Below are 19,350 nucleotides of genomic sequence, written 5' to 3' on the forward strand. Positions count from 1 at the left end.
GAAAGTAAGAAGAAAAAGAAACATTCTATTGCCTTATACTGCAAGACTAAAACAAAATAAAACTGTCAAAACTCACCTTTTCAGTGATAACATCCGAACAGATCACTCGCGTAACAGAAAGACCGCAAATAGAAGCACGATCAACTTCTAACTGTTGGAGTGGAAAATTCCATTCTACACATGCAAATTGTTAATGTGTGTCTTTCCCCGCACACAAATAGCACACTACGGTAAAAAAATAGACCACAACTCATTTTATAGTTCAGAAATTCATACAAGACCAGCTACCATTGCAACATATTCTGTAAGAAACATATTCTATACCTAACTTTCAGCTTTCATTTTAAAAAACAAAATTGCAGATTTATAACTACATTTTTATATGGCGTAGTGATTTTAAGTTACTACTTTTGGTGAGGTAGTGACCTTGACCGTGAGGCTTTCTGTTTACATCAAAACATATGATCGTATTGGTTTTGGGTCTGCGGAAAATGGAGTTACGATGGTGATCAAATATTTTGCATAATGTTTTATTACAGTTATGATTATTCTGTGAGCACACCAATCCTTACTGTAGGTACCGGTATATAAAGTTACAACTTAAAATACAATTAGTGATAACTGTAGACTTTTCAGTGGACTACAACCTTTTTAAGGGAATGCGATGTAGTCAACCATTTATCATGTCCCAGATCAAGCCACCATTTTTCCACAAATCTGCAGAATTTTTGCCAAATTCTGAATAGAGTATTCACATCAAAGATTTAGTTGTATCTGTATTATTTCTTTCATCATTTTATTTCAAATTAAAACCAACATCACCATTCAAAACTGTATAGTTTATTGACTAAGTATATTTAGTGGGGTACCCCCACAGTACCCAGTTTCTGAGACAGACCCATATACACTGTCACCATGACCAAGACTCTTATTTCCCGGAAAAGGCTCGGTGCTAGAGCTCAGTAGTCTCAACACTCTTTTCAATAACTTCCTGTAACAACTCGGAATTGCGTCACATCTACAGTACATCACACATGGGACCACTGGCCAAAGAAGGCGAGGAAAGGGGGACAACCTGGAGAATATTTTAAAATAGGAACGCACTTTCCCCTTGGTAATGAGCATAAACATGTCTGAAAGCGATTTCTTTTGTCTAGTCCATTTATTTCAAATGGTGAACTGAATTGTATACACTCACATTTTAATCAGAACATGTGTATGTGCATGCACAGTGCGCGATTGTTACACTCTTACATTCTTACAGCATGATGACATAGTGGCTACTATGTCTTCAGTATTATTGTGGCTATTGCCTCTATATGAGGCAGTAGCCACAATAATTAGCATCTCGTGATTTTGGCTTGCTATCTCATAATGGTGACATTCCTCATAATTATAACTTTGTATCTCATAATTATTACTTGCAATCCCATAATGGTGATGTTGCTCATAATTATAACTTAGTATCTCATAATTAATAATTTGTATCTCATAATTATGACTTGATATCTCATAATGATGACATTTCTCATAATTATAACTTAGTATCTCATAATGAAGAATTAGCATTTCATAATTATGACTGAGGATATCATAATAATGACATCCTCTCAAGTCATAATTTTGAGAAAATTTTCTCATTATTATGAAAGGGTAGGTCAGAATTTTATATATATATATATATATATATATATATATATATATATATATATATATAAAGTCATATTTATGAGATACAAAGTCATAATTATGAGATACAATGTGACATCATTTTTTAAATACTTTTTTATTGATTTATTTATTAAGTGGCAGAAACAGGCTTCCAAATTTATGTGACTGAGAAAACAGCAAGCGCAAAAATCTCCGCTGTCATGAAAACTCTTCTGCTTGGGGAAACTGACTGTCTTTCTATAAATATTATACAATCATCTCTTAACAGAAAGCTTCACCATATCCATGATTTTTCTTTGTTAAACACTAATTATTTTCGCATTGTTGTTATTATTAGTGGTAGAGTATCTGCAGGCGGCATAGTGGTGTAGTGGTTAGCGCTGTCGCCTCACAGCAAGAAGGTCTGGGTTCGAGCCCCGTGGCCAGCGAGGGCCTTTCTGTGCGGAGTTTGCATGTTCTCCCCGTGTCCGCGTGGGTTTCCTCCGGGTGCTCCAGTTTCCCCCCCAGTCCAAAGACATGCAGGTTAGGTTAACTGGTGACTCTAAATTGACCGTAGGTGTGAGTGTGAATGGTTGTCTGTGTCTATGTGTCAGCCCTGTGATGACCTGGCGACTTGTCCAGGGTGTACCCCGCCTTTCGCCCGTAGTCAGCTGGGATAGGCTCCAGCTTGCCTGCGACCCTGTAGAACAGGATAAAGCGGCTAGAGATAATGAGATGAGATGAGAGCATCTGCACCATACAAGCCTCCTCAATGAGCTGTTACTGTACTAATAATAATGTATTAAATATGAATGCACGTTCTAATCAACTACTGTGCATTGTGCACTCTCAGAGCTGTGCACTTATACAAAACCATGCACACCTTCTGATTTGAGAATTCATATGCATTCCAACTCATTAAGAAACAAATTAATGACAAACAACATTAATAAATCACAAACTTCAGCATTAACAAGCTATAAATAATGTTCAGACTCAGATCCGAGTTTTGCCAGTTAACAATCACAACAAGGTTCATTAGTAGGCTGGTTCCTATTGGTAAACTTGCTTGTTATTAAATTAATGCTGATGTAAATTAATGCTGATGTAAAGCTGATGTGCATGGTTTTCATGTTAGGTGATGTGTTAAATAATGTCAGTTAAGGAAACAAATAAAGAAGCAAATAAATGTCAGAAGGACCACCTGCTTTCTTCCAGGAAAAAGTATAAAACTCATCTACTGTACTGTTTTTAACAGAAAAACTCTACCCACATGCCCTATTACATATTGAATACAGCACTTCCAATATTACACAGATGTTCCAAGGCTGAAGCAGCCTGAAGGTAAACTCTGGGAGGAAATTGCAGGGATTTTATTTAGTCCCCAGGCTTTGGAATTCGTTGATAAGGACAGCAGATATATTAGGTGTCAACATGGGAGGGATGATTGACTGAAGGAAGATGCAATCAAAAAGATGGGAAAGATTTTTAAGGGTTCTCTTTTTTAAACTGCAAACAGTATTATCTACAAACAATGACAAATAATGCATTGTCTTTCTAAGCTGTTTGATTAAGCATTGGCTAAGCCATCATAGTGATTCTAAGCCATTTCCCCCCTGGGTTTTGATATGGAAACCCAGGAGGTTGACCTCAAAAGGAAATTGCCAGTAGCGGGCCTGCACAGGGAGCCTGAGACTCCGAGTATGCAGCAAATGCATAAATAAATCACTCCCGTTTCATATCCCGCAACTGGTAAATGAGAACAAATCTACTCTAGCAGGGTGTTGGATGCACACAATTAAGCTGCAACTGAACAGTACTGGAGTGCTGTGTTGTGTTTAGGTAACCATTGACAAAACTGTGAAGTTGCCATGTGCAGGTTTTTCATCTCTTGATGCTGAAGGAGCAAGATTTTAATATGTATTGTCCTGAACACCATGTTCAGCTTTACTCTAGAACTCCACTGTGAGTAAGAGTCAGTCCTAAAGTGAAGAAACAACATACTAAATAATTCAGTGACACAGTTCAGAAAAGCACCTTTTTTTTTTTTTTTTGCACTGAGCATTCAGTCCTAGAATTTGGTTCTTTCTTAAACTGTTCAAAAGTTTTATGTGACAGTACTTTAGAACTGTTCTTAAGATAATTAATTTTTAAAAAGAAGATACACAAAAAAAATTACATTGCTGTGGTTAGTTTTGTGAAAGTTAACCAGAGGCCTATAGGTACTGCATGAGGAATTACATAACTTAGAGAGAGAGAGAGAGAGAGAGAGAGAGAGAGAGAGAGAGAGAGAGAGAGAGAGTTTTGTTGACAGGATGAGATGAAAGACTACATCACTGCATGCAGCTGCTCTGACAGCAACAGCCCTTAATTATGACTTGTCATGAAAACTATAAGTTGTAGGACTCTAGAGTGATTTACTGTACACATCGGAGCACGCTTAAGTGACTAAGCTGACATTTATCAAGCTTGACGCTGGAAAATAAAATCAACAGCAAGTCCAAAGCCTTGTCCGGTAAAAAAAAAAAAAAAAGGAAAAAAAGGGAAAAAATTCTCAGGGAACCAGATAACAAAGTTTAGTACTCAGATACAAGAGATGGGATTCACTGTGATGCTGTGAAAATGTGATTAAAAGTGGAAAATATCATAACTGAAACTGTGCCTAATTAAAAGGTCAAAAGCTAACATTTGTCCATTCTGAGTAATTGCATATCATTATGAAACTGGCAACTGCACTGCATATTAATGCATTTTTTAATGAATAGCACATGATGTAAACGCTAAGGCATGACCCATGCCTTCAGTCATACAGTAAGCATGATCATTCGGGACATCATTATTTATGATCATGGCATGAAAATACACACAACTTATAGGAAATGTTTGAAAAACAAATAAGACATAACAAGAACAAAGCAAAAGTTCTTCTGAAAAAAGGACATAGTAAGAGATCACTTGATCAGTTTCTCCTTTCATTTGTGGCTGTTCAGTTGAACATACCTGTAACAGCAGCTGCTCTAACCTGTGCTATGCTTTCATCTAACCCTATGTAATGTGCTTGCCTCTAATCCGGCATGTCATTACTGTAGGTTAATACTCTACAATGCCCCTTCCTGACAGCAAGATAACATGTGACTGGGTGACACTGAGGAAGGCGTCAATGTCACAGTAAGGTCATCGGAAAATAGTATGCTGATGCTGGTTACACTCCAATTGTATGTAAAGATAAAGATAAAGGATGGACAAAATCAATAATGATCTCATGATAATCAGCTCATGCTGATCAAAACTACAGTATGAGGTACACATTTTGGCCACACAGACAGACAGACAGACAGACAGACAGACAGATAGATAGATAGATAGATAGATAGATAGATAGATAGATAGATAGATAGATAGATAGATAGATAGACAGATAGATAAAGATTTCCATAATAAGGTTAAACAAATATACAAAATTGATTTAGCTAGTCGATATCCAAGACAACAGTGTTTATTGATGGGGAAAGCTTCACTGCTGGACCTCATAAAAACTAAGTGCAATAAATTTGGATTTCCTTTAACTCCCACAGGCATCAAATGTCAAATACTGGAAAAGGACATTCGTGTGTACATTTATTTATTAAAATAAAATGAAGCAGCAGACTGAGATGAAGAAATGCTCAAGGAAACCACAATCTTGAAAATAAATTAAAATAGGTCTAAGACAAGATGTAGTAATATATTCCCAGTGACAACCACAAGTTAAGCAATGGTGATAGATAGATAGATAGATAGATAGATAGATAGATAGATAGATAGATAGATAGATAGATAGATAGATAGATAGATAAAGGCCCAGTTCGTACCTGAGGAGGACAGTCTCTCCCTGTCGGACAGTGATGTTGTCCATCACGGTATTATCGGACTGTGTGTCTCCCTGACTCCGTACCGGCAGACCTGCAGGAATAACAAGCATCAGCCTGAGACTCAGAGACACAACACGCCGCCACACACACACTCCCATCATCATCTTTCCCAATGCCGCTTCTCTGAACACGCGCGCGCGCGGCTTTAGTGTGTTATAGAGCCATTCGAGCTGCTTTCTTAATCCGGAATGCCTCTGCAGGTAGAGTGAAATCCCCTGCGCACTGGGAGCGGATGGAGCGCGCAAACCGCTCGCGCCGTTACAGGATTAGCATCTTAGTACTGAAAAGCCTGTGTGGTCTTGTGCCAAACATAGGCTCTTCTCGCTTTGCACGGATTGTTTATTTGGATTCCGATCTCCTGATTATACTGTGGACTACTTTAAAGTTGAGTGCGCGTGCGTGGCCGCTCAAAGAGCTTTGGCTCAAAATGCGACGCGGGCTGCTAGCGCGCGCACACACGCACTCAGCAGCGGCGGGCTTGCGGGTTCTCTCTCCTGATGCTCTTTCTTTAGTTGTGAAGTTCACTCAAACCAGCTGTAAACGGAAACTCCACGCGCGCTTTACGTCTAATAAACACTAGCTGACAGCAAATTCACTCTTCATCCCTGTATAACGTCCTATCTATCTATTAGCCTATGCATTTAGTGAGAGTCTGTGGGAGAGGAAGATTAATACATGCTCGTTGTGATATGAATGGGGAGGCGTCGGCAGTCATTCCAGGAAATATAAACCAATTACACACAAGGATGTGGTAATTAGATGGTGGGTTTGCTCTTAGCTGGGAAGAAATTAGTGTCTTAATCACCCCAGTCTGCTTCACTCAGACTGCACATTTTTTTTCTGTGCCCTGTGATATCAAGGCATCTATTTCTGGTTTAAGTGCCTTTAAAATTGAAACTTTTTATAAAGCCTTACTTTAACACCACAAACAGGATCTGGGTTTGAACCTGCCAATCGCCCAGGGCCTTTCTGTGTGGTGTTTGCATGTTCTTGTCACACCTGCATGGTTTCCTCGGGTGCTCCAGTTTCCTCCCACAGTCCAAAGACATGCAGGTTAGGTCAACTGGCTACTCTAAATTGTCCATAAGGGTGTGTGTGTCAGTCAATGGCTGCCTGTCTCTCTTACCCCTTTTTCACCAACAGGGAACAGGTTCCGTTCTGATTCGAACCGTTCAAAGCATTTCAAACAAAACCTGAAGAGTTGGTTCTCAGCTGGAACCAAAACATAGCTGGTTTTTCCAGCAGAAACCGTGATGACATCAGTGGGTGTGTCATTAGTTTGGAGAGGAAGCAGAGCACACTAATGGAGAATGCAACAGAAAAGGATACATCTTCAGAAAAAAAATGGACTGAAAACAAATAACTGCAATAACACAACAAAAGCTTGCAAGTAATCAATGTGCACCACCATCTTTCTACTACTGTTTACTCCTGTTGTGCATTGTGCAATGCCCTCCATTCATGACATCCTTGATCACAATAGTTCCACTCAAAACTGGTGAAAATGTGATCTGGTTCACTAGCTGGCACCAAGGTTCAAAGAATCCTGAACAGAATCAGTTCAAGAATTTGTTCGCTGTTGGTCAAAAAGGGGTATCTGTGTTAGCCCTGCAATAGACTGGCAATCTTTCCAGGGTGTACATTGCCTCTCACCAGCTGGAACTGGCTCCAGAGACCTGCATCCATAACATTACAGAAATTGATGTGTTCATGTTAGAGAAAATGAATAAACATCTCAGCTAACACATTGTGGTACAGACATCTCCTACATCATAATTCCAGGGCTATCCCCTATTATTTCATTTAAAGCATGAGCATACTGAATTTGTTCAAGCTAGCCAATCTTACCTTGTTTATAACTTGACCATTACACATTTGTTCATTTTTAATTATGGTGTACCACAAGGTTCTGTTTTAGGCCCCCTATTGTTTCCCCTTTTTGTTTGTTATTTTGTTTGTTTGTTTTTTCATTAGCCTGTTCTAAACACAACCTCTAAAGAAGTGTCTTAAAATCCAGATTAATACATATTTGTTCAGGAATACTGTGCACAAGCCATTGTCACACTAGAACAGATTTGGGCCCGTTAGTTCCAGTGAAGGGAAATCAATGTTTCAGCATACAAAAACATTCTAGACCAGGGGTGTCCAATCTTACCCACAAAGTGCTGATGTGAGTTCAGGCTTTCTTTCCAATCAAGCAGGGTCCACACCTAATTCCTCTTGTTTAATCAGTTAATCTTAGCATTCAGGAGACCATCAGGTGTGGCTTCTGCTTGGTTGGAATGAAAACCTGCACCCACACTGACCCATATGAATGTGATGGCCAGGTGTCACAAACCTTTGGCCATATAGTGCATCTGTGTCATTTCAGTGACCCTGTTCACACTGGCAATGAATATGCTGGTTAAAGGGAACACTGGGGCCCTCTCAGCAAGTCAGGAGTAAGGCAGCCTCCCATAAGAGCCTTCATGGATGATCTCACAGTTACAACAACAACTGTGCCAGGTGCTAGGTGAATCCTCCAAGGGTTAGAGAAACTCATGTCATGGGCACACATGAGTTTCAAACCTGCAAAGTCCAGATCCTTGGTTCTGAAAAGAGGGAAGATCACAAACAAGTTCTGCTTCAGGCTGGGAGAAGTGCAGATTCCATCAGTCACAGAAAAAACAGTAAAAAGTCTCAAGAAGGTCTTCAACTGCAGCCTGAAGGGCAAAGATTCCATCAAAGCATCCAGTGCTGACCTGGAGGGCTGGTTAAAAGCAGTGGACAAGTCTGGACTCTCTGGAAGATTTAAGGCTTGGGTCTACCAACATGAAATCCTCCCAAAAATCCTCTGGCCTCTGCTTATCTATGAAGTCCCCATGACTGTTATGGAATGCTTGGAGCGCAAGGTAAGCAGCCATCTACGCAGATGGCTGGGTCTGTCACGCAGCCTGAGCAGCATCACGCTATATGGGAACAGCAACAAGCTCCGGCTCCCATTCAGCTCAGTCAGGGAGGAATTCATTGTGGCATGTGCATGGGAACACCTGCAGTATGCGGAGTCCAGAGACGCCAAAGTGTCTGGTGCAGGGATTGTGGTGAGGATGGGGAGAAAGTGGAGGGCAGCAGAGGCAGTCCAGCAGGCAGAAAATCAGCTGAAGCACAAGGTCATCCTTGGGAGTATGGTGCAGGGCAGAGCCGGAGTCGGGAGCCTACCAAAGTCCTTATACAACTCTACTAGTGGAAAGGAGAGGCAGAAGCAGGTGCAGAAGGAGGTTCGAGCATCAGTGGAGGAAGAGCGAATCAGCAAAGCAGTGGCCATATGGAAGCAAGTTGCCTGAATGAAGTGGGAACAAGGAATGGAGTGGAGTGTCACCTGGAAGGATATCTGGAAGTGGAACCCCCAGAGAATCAGGTTCTTGATTCAGGGTGTCTACAACATCCTTTCGAGCCCATCCAACCTGTTCACATGGGACAAAGTAGAAACACCTGCATGCTCCCTGTGTCCTAAGACAGGAACCCTTGAGCACATCCTGAGCAGCTGCTCCAAGGCACTGAGTGATGACTGGTATCGCTGGAGACACAACCAGGTCCTCAAGTCCATCACTCAGGTAATCAGCAAGGGGATCAAGGATAGCAGATACACCTGTGATGCAACCAAGGGCATCCACTTTGTTAAGGAGGGACAGGTGCCAAAGAGAACACCAAAAGACTGCTCTGTAGGTTTGCTCTCCACAGCCACAGACTGGAGGATGATGGTTGACCTGGAAAGGCAGCTGAAAATTGCACCACACATCACCCAGTCCACATTGAGATCTGACATCATTTTGGTCTCAGAGGCTACAAAGCAGCTGATACTGCTGGAGCTGACAGTACCTTGGGAAGAGAGGATGGAGGAGGTTCAAGAAAGGAAGAGGGCAAGACACCAGGAGCTGGTGGAGGAGTGTTGGAGGAATGGGTGGTGGACCAAATGTATGTCATTGGAGGTGGGCTGTAGGGGATTTGCTAGTCACTCCCTGTACAAGGATTATGGAACCCTGGGCATAACTGGTGCCAGCAGAAGAAGAGCCATTGGTAATAACATGGAGGTGGTAGAGAGAGCATCCAGATGGCTCTGGTTGAAGAGGGGGGAGCAGTGGAGGCAGAAGTATGCTACTTGGACACAGGCCAAGGTCTGATCAGCCTTGGTCAGGTCGCCTGGAAGAGGGTGTCTGTTGCAAGACCCAAAACACCCAATGACTACAGGAAACAACACTGATGATGTGTCCTAATGTGTGCATCAGAGGATGCTATGGAGAACTGAAAACTGTGTGTTTTTTGACAGTGCAAGCAAACCCATACTCACACAGGGAGAACTTGTGAAATTCAGTACAGACAGTAACCCAAGCTCAGGATCAAACCAGGGACCAAGAAGTTGTGAATTTCGTAATTCACATCTAACAGATAGAGCACTACACAATGGTTAGCCTTACCAGAGAGTATTTAGAGCTTAAAACAAGCCCAATTCCAGTGTCACACAGGGTCTGGTTTAAGCCCCCTATTGTCTTCCTGAATAGACAAGCCATTGGATGTGTTTTTGAAAACATAATGCAAGCTTTAACTCCTCTTAATGACCTCTAATGAGGCATTTTTAAATCCAGGGTAATAAATATTTGTTTAGCCTAGCCTATTCATAGCTCCTGTAGTTTCTATCTGTTAATGCTTTGCACTAATTGTTCTAGATGTATAGTTAATATCGTAATTATTGTTGATTGTTTAATTAATGTGATTAATTAAAACTATTTATTTTGAACATTTAATAATTTATATCTAAAGTACTTTGAGAACTTGGACTTAGAATTTGCTATATAAATAAAAAAACTGATGATAATAATAATAAGAAGAATAAGAATTCTGTACTGTTTTGTATAAGCCCATAACAGTAGTGACATAGCAGCAGTTTCTTACCCTACATCCCTTGTGGTTATAAGCTTGATGGTGATGTGGTGTTGACAGCACTGACAAACATGGCAGATGCAAGATCAAAGCCAAAATTGAGGAGTAAAAAATAAATCCCACTTTACCACTTGTCCATTTAAATACCCTTGCTTGAAATCCTTTAATCACTCCATGTAGCATGTGAGCATTTTATAATTTATTTTATTACATTCACTCTCTGAGAGGTTTTTAAGATTCTCTAATTTATTAAACTGAACAAACTGCAGTGCTGTGATGCGAATCCCAGCTCTTCTCAGTGAGTCAAATCATTTGACTCACCTCATCAATAAGAGTCAAATGGTTCATTTCCCAAATGACTCATTGCTATTTTTATTTCTATACCAGACATATTTTGCAATATTATAACTATTGTATATTGAATATTGCAGTATTAGCCTTTGTTTGTCTTTGCCTATCACTGATATGGTTTCAATAATTTTCTCTTTGATAAAAATTATTTAAATAATCATGAAAAAGACCAAGGCGTTACAAATGTGTATTGAAAAAAAAAAGAAAAAAAAGCCCTACTTTCCATACAAGCATACCATTTAAATCACACTGCAAGGCTAACGGCATTGTCCACATATAGATATATAAAAAGGGTCTCATATATGCGAGTCCACTTTCAAAGGTCACTTAAGTATGAGTCTTTTTTTTTTTTTTGGTGAATGACATCACAAATTCAGTGCAAACATTTTGCACCTGATGGATTTATGCCTACGCATATAAGAACATTAATTGCTTTTTGATGATTCATTACACTGCAGTGCTACTAATCTCACTCAAGTCAATTTAATGGAATTTAGTCAGCAATAGACGTGTAGGTGACAGAAAGGCAAGCAAGCACACAAACAAATAAATATGAAATAATAATAGGGGGACACTTACAGTAGGCCATGGGGGAAACCATGGCCTAATGGTTAGAGAAGCAGCTTTGGGACCAAAAGGTTGCTGGCTTGATTCCCTGGACCAGCAGGAATGGCTGAAGTGCCCGTGAGCAAGGCACCTAACCCCCAGCTGCTCCCAGGCTGGGTATGTTGTATATCACTCTGGATAAGAGTGTCTGCTAAATGCCGTTAATGTAATGTAATAATGTGAAGTGAGCCAATGACAGACTTAAAATATTATATATTCAACTACTATTATAAAGGTAAAAAAAAGGGAGACCACTAGTTTTATAACTGCAAGTTGATTAAACCAGTCAGGAAATTATTTATTCAACAAAACTAGAAATGTGTAACATCCTGACCTGGATAGTCTTATGGCCCTTTTCCACTACCCTTTTTCAGCTCACTTCAGCTCGCTTCAGCTCACTTCAGCCCGACACGGCTCGCGTTTCGACTACCAAAAACCAGCACGACTCAGCTCGCTTCAGCCCTGCTTAGCCCCTAAAACTCGCACCGTTTTGGAGTGGGGCTGAAGCGAGCCAAAGCGAGCCGAGTGAGGCTGGGGGCGTGAGCAGACACTCCCCTGTGCACTGATTGGTGAGGAGGAGTGTCCTCACATGCCCACACACGCCCCGCGAGCACGCTGGGATCTGTAAACACCGTAAACCCGGAAGAAGAATTACGAATTACGAGAATTTCTGAAGCCTTATGCGCCTCGCCTCATCTATACGCTCTTGCCAGTATCTGTCCGTGTTGTCGGTGACAACAAGCCACAGCACCAAGACCAGCAACACTAACGACTCCATGTCCTCCATGTTTATTGTTTACTATTCGGGTCGTGAGACTACCGCTTAAAAGCTCACTGATGTCACTGTTTGCGCTGCTTAACGACATCACGTGACGTCCACCCACTTTCGCTAACTCCACCCAATGTGTCCACCCACTACCAGCCAGCACGGTTCAGCGCGGTTGTAGTCGAAATGCAACTCCAACAGCCCTGCTCAGCCCGACTCAGCACGGCACGGCTCAGCCCGACTCAGCCGCGTTTGTAGTGGAAAAGCGGCATTAGAGTCTCTCCACACCATGGGCATTGCTAGTTATAGGCAAAACTTGCTCTACCCCTCTGCCACCCAACAAATGTGCCTCGTTAGTGTAAACTGTTAAATATTTGGTATAATTTGTGATTGAAAAACCAAATCGCAAATCACCCATGAAAGGTGGATTTTCTGTTTTAATGTTGATAGATCAATGTCTTTAACAATAAAAATAATCGCCACAAACAACACAGAATTACCACAAATATGCTATCACAAACGTGTATCTGTCGTGACCAGAAGTGTTAACACATAGACTTGGCATTTAGACCACTGAGAGTATCGGAAGGCTACCTTTTTAATTTCTGTGCCACATGAACTATAAAGTAACAATGCTTACCTTTTATCACAGTTCATGTGGGATATCAATAAACTGCAATAGTAAGTACTTAAGTTAAAATTCCTACCTAACATATTGATTTGTGGCAAGATATAGCCTAACACATATTGAAAATCAATTCTCATTTGTGGTTGTTTATTGGCCTACTGCTAAAGAAAAGTTATCTTGCTAGATACAAGAGAATATATATATATATATATATATATATATATATATATATATATATATATATATATATATATATATATATATATATATACACACACACACACACTACCGTTCAAAAGTTTGGGGTCACTTTGAAATTTCCTTATTTTTGAAAGAAAAGCACTGTTCTTTTCAATGAAAATCACTTTAAACTAATCAAAAATACACTCTATACATTGCTAATGTGGTAAATGACTATTCTAGCTAAATTCTACTAAATGTCTCATTTTTGGTGCAATATCTACATAGGTGTATAGAGGCCCATTTCCAGCAACTATCACTCCAGTGTTCTAATGGTACAATGTTGCCTCAGAAGGCTAATGGATGATTAGAAAACCCTTGTACAATCATGTTAGCACAGCTGAAAACAGTTTAGCTCTTTAGAGAAGCTATAAAACTGACCTTCCTTTGAGCAGATTGAGTTTCTGGAGCATCACATTTGTGGGGTCGATTAAATGCTCAAAATGGCCAGAAAAATGTCTTGACTATATTTTCTATTCATTTTACAACTTATGGTGGTAAATAAAAGTGTGACTTTTCATGGAAAACACAAAATTGTCTGGGTGACCCCAAACTTTTGAACGGTAGTGTGTGTGTATATATATATATATATATATATATATATATATATATATATATATATATATATAAAACGAGTATTGTGTGGTAACAATTGTGTTCACCTCTTGATTATTAGATGGATATATGAAAATTCTTCAGTGACAGCAGCTCTGTGAAAGACTGGTCTGGTGAAAAAAAAAAGTTGCCGGTTCAGTCGAATAAATAGAATTTAATGATTTCTTATTCATGTGTGAAGTTTTGGATTATCTGAGATTAATTGTTGTAATACCAGCAAGCAACTAGTGGGAGAGAGAAGAAAGGGACACTGACAGCAGGCCAAAAGGAGCAGGTATGATGGAGGTTAGTGGTGAAAAATAAGGGGAAAAAAAGTAAATGTAAGGTTTCTAGCCTTCAGTTGAGACTTTTTGTCATTTAATTAATGTTTTATGAACAATTTAAAGGATCTTGTAGATATGTGCTGTTAAGTGTTACCTTGAAAATGTCAGTGTTTTATTCCTTATACTGTAAGTTATGCTCTATAAGTTATTGCTGATTGAACCAACTAAAATTGAACAAACCTTTTGGCTGTGTAAATGAATAACATTCTTAGGACCAGTAACTTGCACAAGGTCACAAAGTCTTTTGTACACAAAGATTTTTGATCGCAAAGGCTATTGCAAGCTGATGGATATAACATTTATATCAGTAGATAGATGCTCAATAGAAATCAGAATGAGATTTGTAGGGCCTAATGCTCTTTACTGAAAAAATAATGAGAACGAGACATTCTGAGGTTAATTTTTATCCATAAGGGGGAAGCATACCCTTAACCCCCTACAGTGATAGCTATCTCCAATCATAAATGTCCAGTGACGTCCCTTCTCAACTAGGGATGTTAACCGATGACCGTTTGACCGGTGGTTGACCGAATCAACGTCAACCGGTTAATTTTTTTTTGGTTGTCGGTGAAAAAAAAAATCAATCATTTTGAAGCTGCCGATTTTGGAGCGGAGAACCTGGAATTCTGTGTTGTAAACGCTTGGGGCGTGCCATGCGGTGTAAGGACGACAGCTGACAAATCAGAAACACCCATTCAGTCATGTCCCGCCCTCCCGCCCCAGTTAAAGACAGCTGACAAATCAGAAACACCCATTCAGTCATGTCCTGCCCTCCCACAGCCACTCGGCGAAAGAAAAAAGTGTAGACACAGGCTTTTTAGCTTACAAATTACTATTCTGGTTTTTTTTTTAATTATTATTAGAAGGCACATCAAGTTTAGTCCTGCCTTGGCCAGTGCATTCTGAAAGTATGTTTCGGTCTGTAGCCAACAATGCATGTTATTGCAGATCATATCTCTCCACACGGGCGGCACGGTGGTGTAGTGGTTAGCGCTGTCGCCTCACAGCAAGAAGGTCCTGGGTTCGAGCCCCGGGGCCGGCGAGGGCCTTTCTGTGTGGAGTTTGCATGTTCTCCCCGTGTCCGCGTGGGTTTCCTCCGGGTGCTCCGGTTTCCCCCACAGTCCAAAGACATGCAGGTTAGGTTGACTGGTGACTCTAAATTGACCGTAGGTGTGAATGTGAGTGTGAATGGTTGTCTGTGTCTATGTGTCAGCCCTGTGATGACCTGGCGACTTGTCCAGGGTGTACCCCGCCTTTCGCCTGTAGTCAGCTGGGATAGGCTCCAGCTTGCCTGCGACCCTGTAGAAGGATAAAGCGGCTAGAGATAATGAGATGAGATGAGATCTCTCCACACAAACTAAAGGCGCAGATGCCGACTTTTTCACGGCTTTTTCATGGACTGTAACGGCATTTGCTTATGTAGTAATTTTAATACAGAATTTACTCTGATGAAATTATTCAGACAACGCCCCCCTAAAAAAAAATCGGATCTGCACGAGCCGTGAAAAAGGTGCGCCATTTGCATCCCTGTTTAAACTCATAGGTTAACCGACTTTAACCGGCTAATGAGGCTCGGTGGTCGGTCAAGATTTTTTTTAGTTTTCGCCATCCCTATTCTCAACACTGTATTGTTTATTATTATACCTACAGGACACTTTTTTGATGGAATAAAAACATGTATTCTATTCCCTTCTAGTGGGTTTCATTCATTTGGCTTGATTGCATGCGATATTGTTAGCATATCGCTTAGCCTATGTGTATTACGTCACTCTACCCAATGGAGAATGAGCGTTGAATATGGTTTACGATATTGCATGGTTGTTAAGACATGATGTCACATGTTGGCCCTGATATGAATATGCAATGAGAAAGTTTTCTGCTGCACATGCGCAGAAGCATTTCTTTCTTTGCCAGGAAAGAGAAAGACACGTTGAACACCCAAAAAGCTACCAAAACATCATTAGATAGTCTTCACGCATATTTACAAGAAAAAAAAAAACATACCAACAGACATTGAAAAATTGCAAAAGAGACACGTTGGAGATGTAAAACTTCTGCGTTAGTGAGTGACTGTGACAATTTGAAAACAAACATGGCCACCAGGTTTGCTCCGTTAAATATTTTGATTTTGAGAGAATTTTGAACAAGAAAGACATGTTGAACACCGGAAAGGAATGCTTATGTAGTATTATAACAGTGGCGGCTGGTAGTCTTTCAAACAGGGGAGGCTGGTCGGTTACGATATTTCCAGATTTTAAAAGAAAAAACACATCAATTTTGCCCATACTCTTGCCTCTGATCTGGCTGATTGTTGGCAGCATCACAAACTGTGAAATAACAGGTTCTTTTGGCCCATTAGCCTACTGTCCAATATACATGATGGTGGTGTTGGGGGGAGGGGGGTATATTTTCACATTTTATATTTTAAAATTGTGGCATGTTGTTTAAAAATGGATCATTATTGAAAGCAGCTCTTTGTCAGGAACCTCAGCAGTAGAGCTGGGTGCCACACATTTCATTCAATGACACTTTCCCTATATTTTACTTATTTTGACTGAGAAATGTTTTATTGACAATTTTGATAACCCTTCACTTTTAATCCAGGTCTGTAGTGTGAAATGTTCTTAGCTGTGTTTTTGTTTAAAAATGTTTTCCAAATTGTAGCTGTGTTTAATTCATATCCAGAAAAATATATATTCCAATATAATATACTCAGCATAAACATTTTAAATAGATTCTATATTTTTGGTCCATCCATGACATATTACTAAAGTAGCCTATTTACTGTTGTTGATGTGGGTCACTTGCTGTTAGCCAATTCACTTTCTCGTACCAGGAGAGCTGAAAGGAACGAGTATTATTCCCTACCTTTTTCACCAAGTCAGTTTGAGGCATTGGTCTATCCTGCTCTTTAATTTTAATTTTTTCCTCGAAAGGAAGACTGGCAAATGGCTTCGCCAAAATTAAATCAGCAATGCTTGGCATCCGTGCGCAGCTTTCTTGCTAGCTGACTAGCCCCCTCAAGTTCAAGTTCAGTCACTCAAATAAAAATTTCTGGAACTAAGATAGCAAACTTGACAACACTATATTTACACTTTATTTACAATGAAAATATATACAAACTAAAAAAGCTGGTAGAAACCGTATGTAATGAATGAAATCGAAATGTAAGCTGATCTCTTACAATACAGCACTTGCGAATCCGCATGGGACTGAACTGATGTTGCCAGATACTGCTGACGTTATCCAGCCCAAAATATGTTCAAGACCCGCCAATATGCACTTAAAACCGCTCAATTGAGCGGGAAACCCCCAATCTGGCAACACTGTACCGCTGCCTGTCTATAGTTGAAACGAGCTGTCAATCAAAGAAAAAATCCAGCCGCTTTCACCAATCACCAGTCTCCTAGCGGAAACTGCCATGTCCCTCCCATGTGAGGCTCGGAGTCCGTGGGCGGGCGTTTTCGCAGTATTTGTCCAATAACCGTCTTGCATTTTGAGATTGAAAAGTGCAGAGCTCCCAAATGCCACTGAAGTCCACTGAGGCTGGGAGTCCGTGGGAGTCCGTGGGCGGGCGTTTTCGCAGTATTTGTCCAATAATCGTCTTGCATTTTGAGATTGAAAGCGCAGAGCTCCCAATGCCATTGAAGCCCACTGAGGCTGCGCTGCACCGCGCTGTCACGAGGGGGAGAAACTCACGCACACATTAAAGTTATAAGGGCATTTTTAGAGGAGGCTGAGCCTCCCTCGTTGTCTTAGAGCAATCGCCCGTGTATTATAATAATAATAATAATAATAATAATGTTGGCGGGGCGGCACGGTGGTGTAGTGGTTAGCGCTGTCACCTCACAGCAATTAGGTCCGGGTTCAAGCCCCGTGGCCGGCGAGGGCCTTTCTGTGTGGAGTTTGCATGTTCTCCCCGTGTCCACGTGGGTTTCCTCCAGGTGCTCCGGTTTCTCCCACAGTCCAAAGACACGCAGGTTAGGTTAACTGGTGACTCTAAATTGACCGTAGGTGTGAATGTGAGACCCTGTCCACACGTAGCCGGGTATCTGCTAAATCGAAGATATTTTTCTACGTTTTGGCCTGTCATCCACATGAAAACACATCAAAAACGAATATTTAAAAAAACTCCGGGCAAAGTGAAGATTTTTGAAAACTCCGTGTATGCCTTTTCGTGTAGGCAGAGATAACCGGAGTTTTGCGTTTTAGAACATCACAATCTGCGCCAAAAAAATGACAACAAATCTGCCCTGACGTCAAACGTGCGACCTTTGTTTACTGCAGAAGCCAGATTAAGCATGGACAAAGAGTAATGGATCGGAGTAGTGCCTTGAAAGCGTTAATTATTGTGCAGGTGCTATTTACATGTTTAATTTTAGAAGCCCAACTACTGATAAGATTCCCAATCAACGTTTTCTTGCGTCTTTTGAAGTTTATACTCCAAAATTGTGTTTAGAAGCAATTCTGTCTCCGAGTCTGTCCAGACGAACGAGCTTGGCGCCATGTTTTATGTTTAGGCGGAAGTGACGCCAACAGAGGGCTATTCTGATGTGATTAGGGGGTAGGATTTGGGGAAATAATGCCATCTACAGGTTTGGAACGCTTATGAATGTGATTGAAAACGCAGATGTTCGGTTATGTGTGGAAAGGATTTTTTTCGAAGACGAGGTGGTGTGGATAAAACATTTTTATAAAACGGAGGGGGGGAAAATGTTCAGTTTTAAAAATACCCGGCTACGTGTGTACATGGCCTGAGTGTGAATGGTTGTCTGTGTCTATGTGTCGGCCCTGTGATGACCTGGTGACTTGTCCAGGGTGTACCCCGCCTTTCGCCCATGGTCAGCTGGGATGGGCTCCAGCTTGCCTGCGACCCTGTAGAACAAGATAAAGCGGCTAGAGATAATGAGATGAATGAGATGAGAATAATGTTGGCTGGCTTTTTTGTGGTATATGAGATATATTCCATTCAGCTAACATGATATTGAATTCGTCTTTGACTCATATACCACTCAACGCCAGCCAAAGTTATTGAAGTGTTTCATCATACTGAGATATCCAACCCTGATTCCAAAAAAGTTGGGACAAAGTACAAATTGTAAATAAAAACGGAATGCAATGATGTGGAAGTTTCAAAATTCCATATTTTATTCAGAATAGAACATAGATGACATATCAAATGTTTAAACTGAGAAAATGATCATTTAAAGAGAAAATTTAGGTGATTTTAAATTTCATGACAACAACACATCTCAAAAAAGTTGGGACAAGGCCATGTTTCCCACTGTGAGACATCCCCTTTTCTCTTTACAACAGTCTGTAAATGTCTGGGGACTGAGGAGA

At 40.6% G+C, this 19,350-nt stretch overlaps 1 protein-coding gene across 4 annotated transcripts in view; it reads right to left on the minus strand.

The window, feature by feature from the left end:
* The window catches only part of ntm (neurotrimin), a 1,167,214-nt gene that overhangs the window by 404,910 nt on the left and 742,954 nt on the right, over positions 1–19,350 (minus strand). For 3 of the 4 annotated variants that reach the window (XM_060909052.1, XM_060909051.1, XM_060909050.1), the window contains exon 2: positions 5,502–5,592. In XM_060909052.1, the coding sequence (XP_060765035.1) occupies positions 5,502–5,592 (91 nt within the window). Of the gene's footprint in view, positions 1–5,501; positions 5,914–19,350 lie in introns of those variants that run through there. The other variant, XM_060909049.1, reaches the window with a different exon arrangement.

Source organism: Neoarius graeffei, chromosome 25 (genome assembly GCF_027579695.1).
Source record: "Neoarius graeffei isolate fNeoGra1 chromosome 25, fNeoGra1.pri, whole genome shotgun sequence".
Lineage (NCBI taxonomy): Eukaryota > Metazoa > Chordata > Actinopteri > Siluriformes > Ariidae > Neoarius > Neoarius graeffei.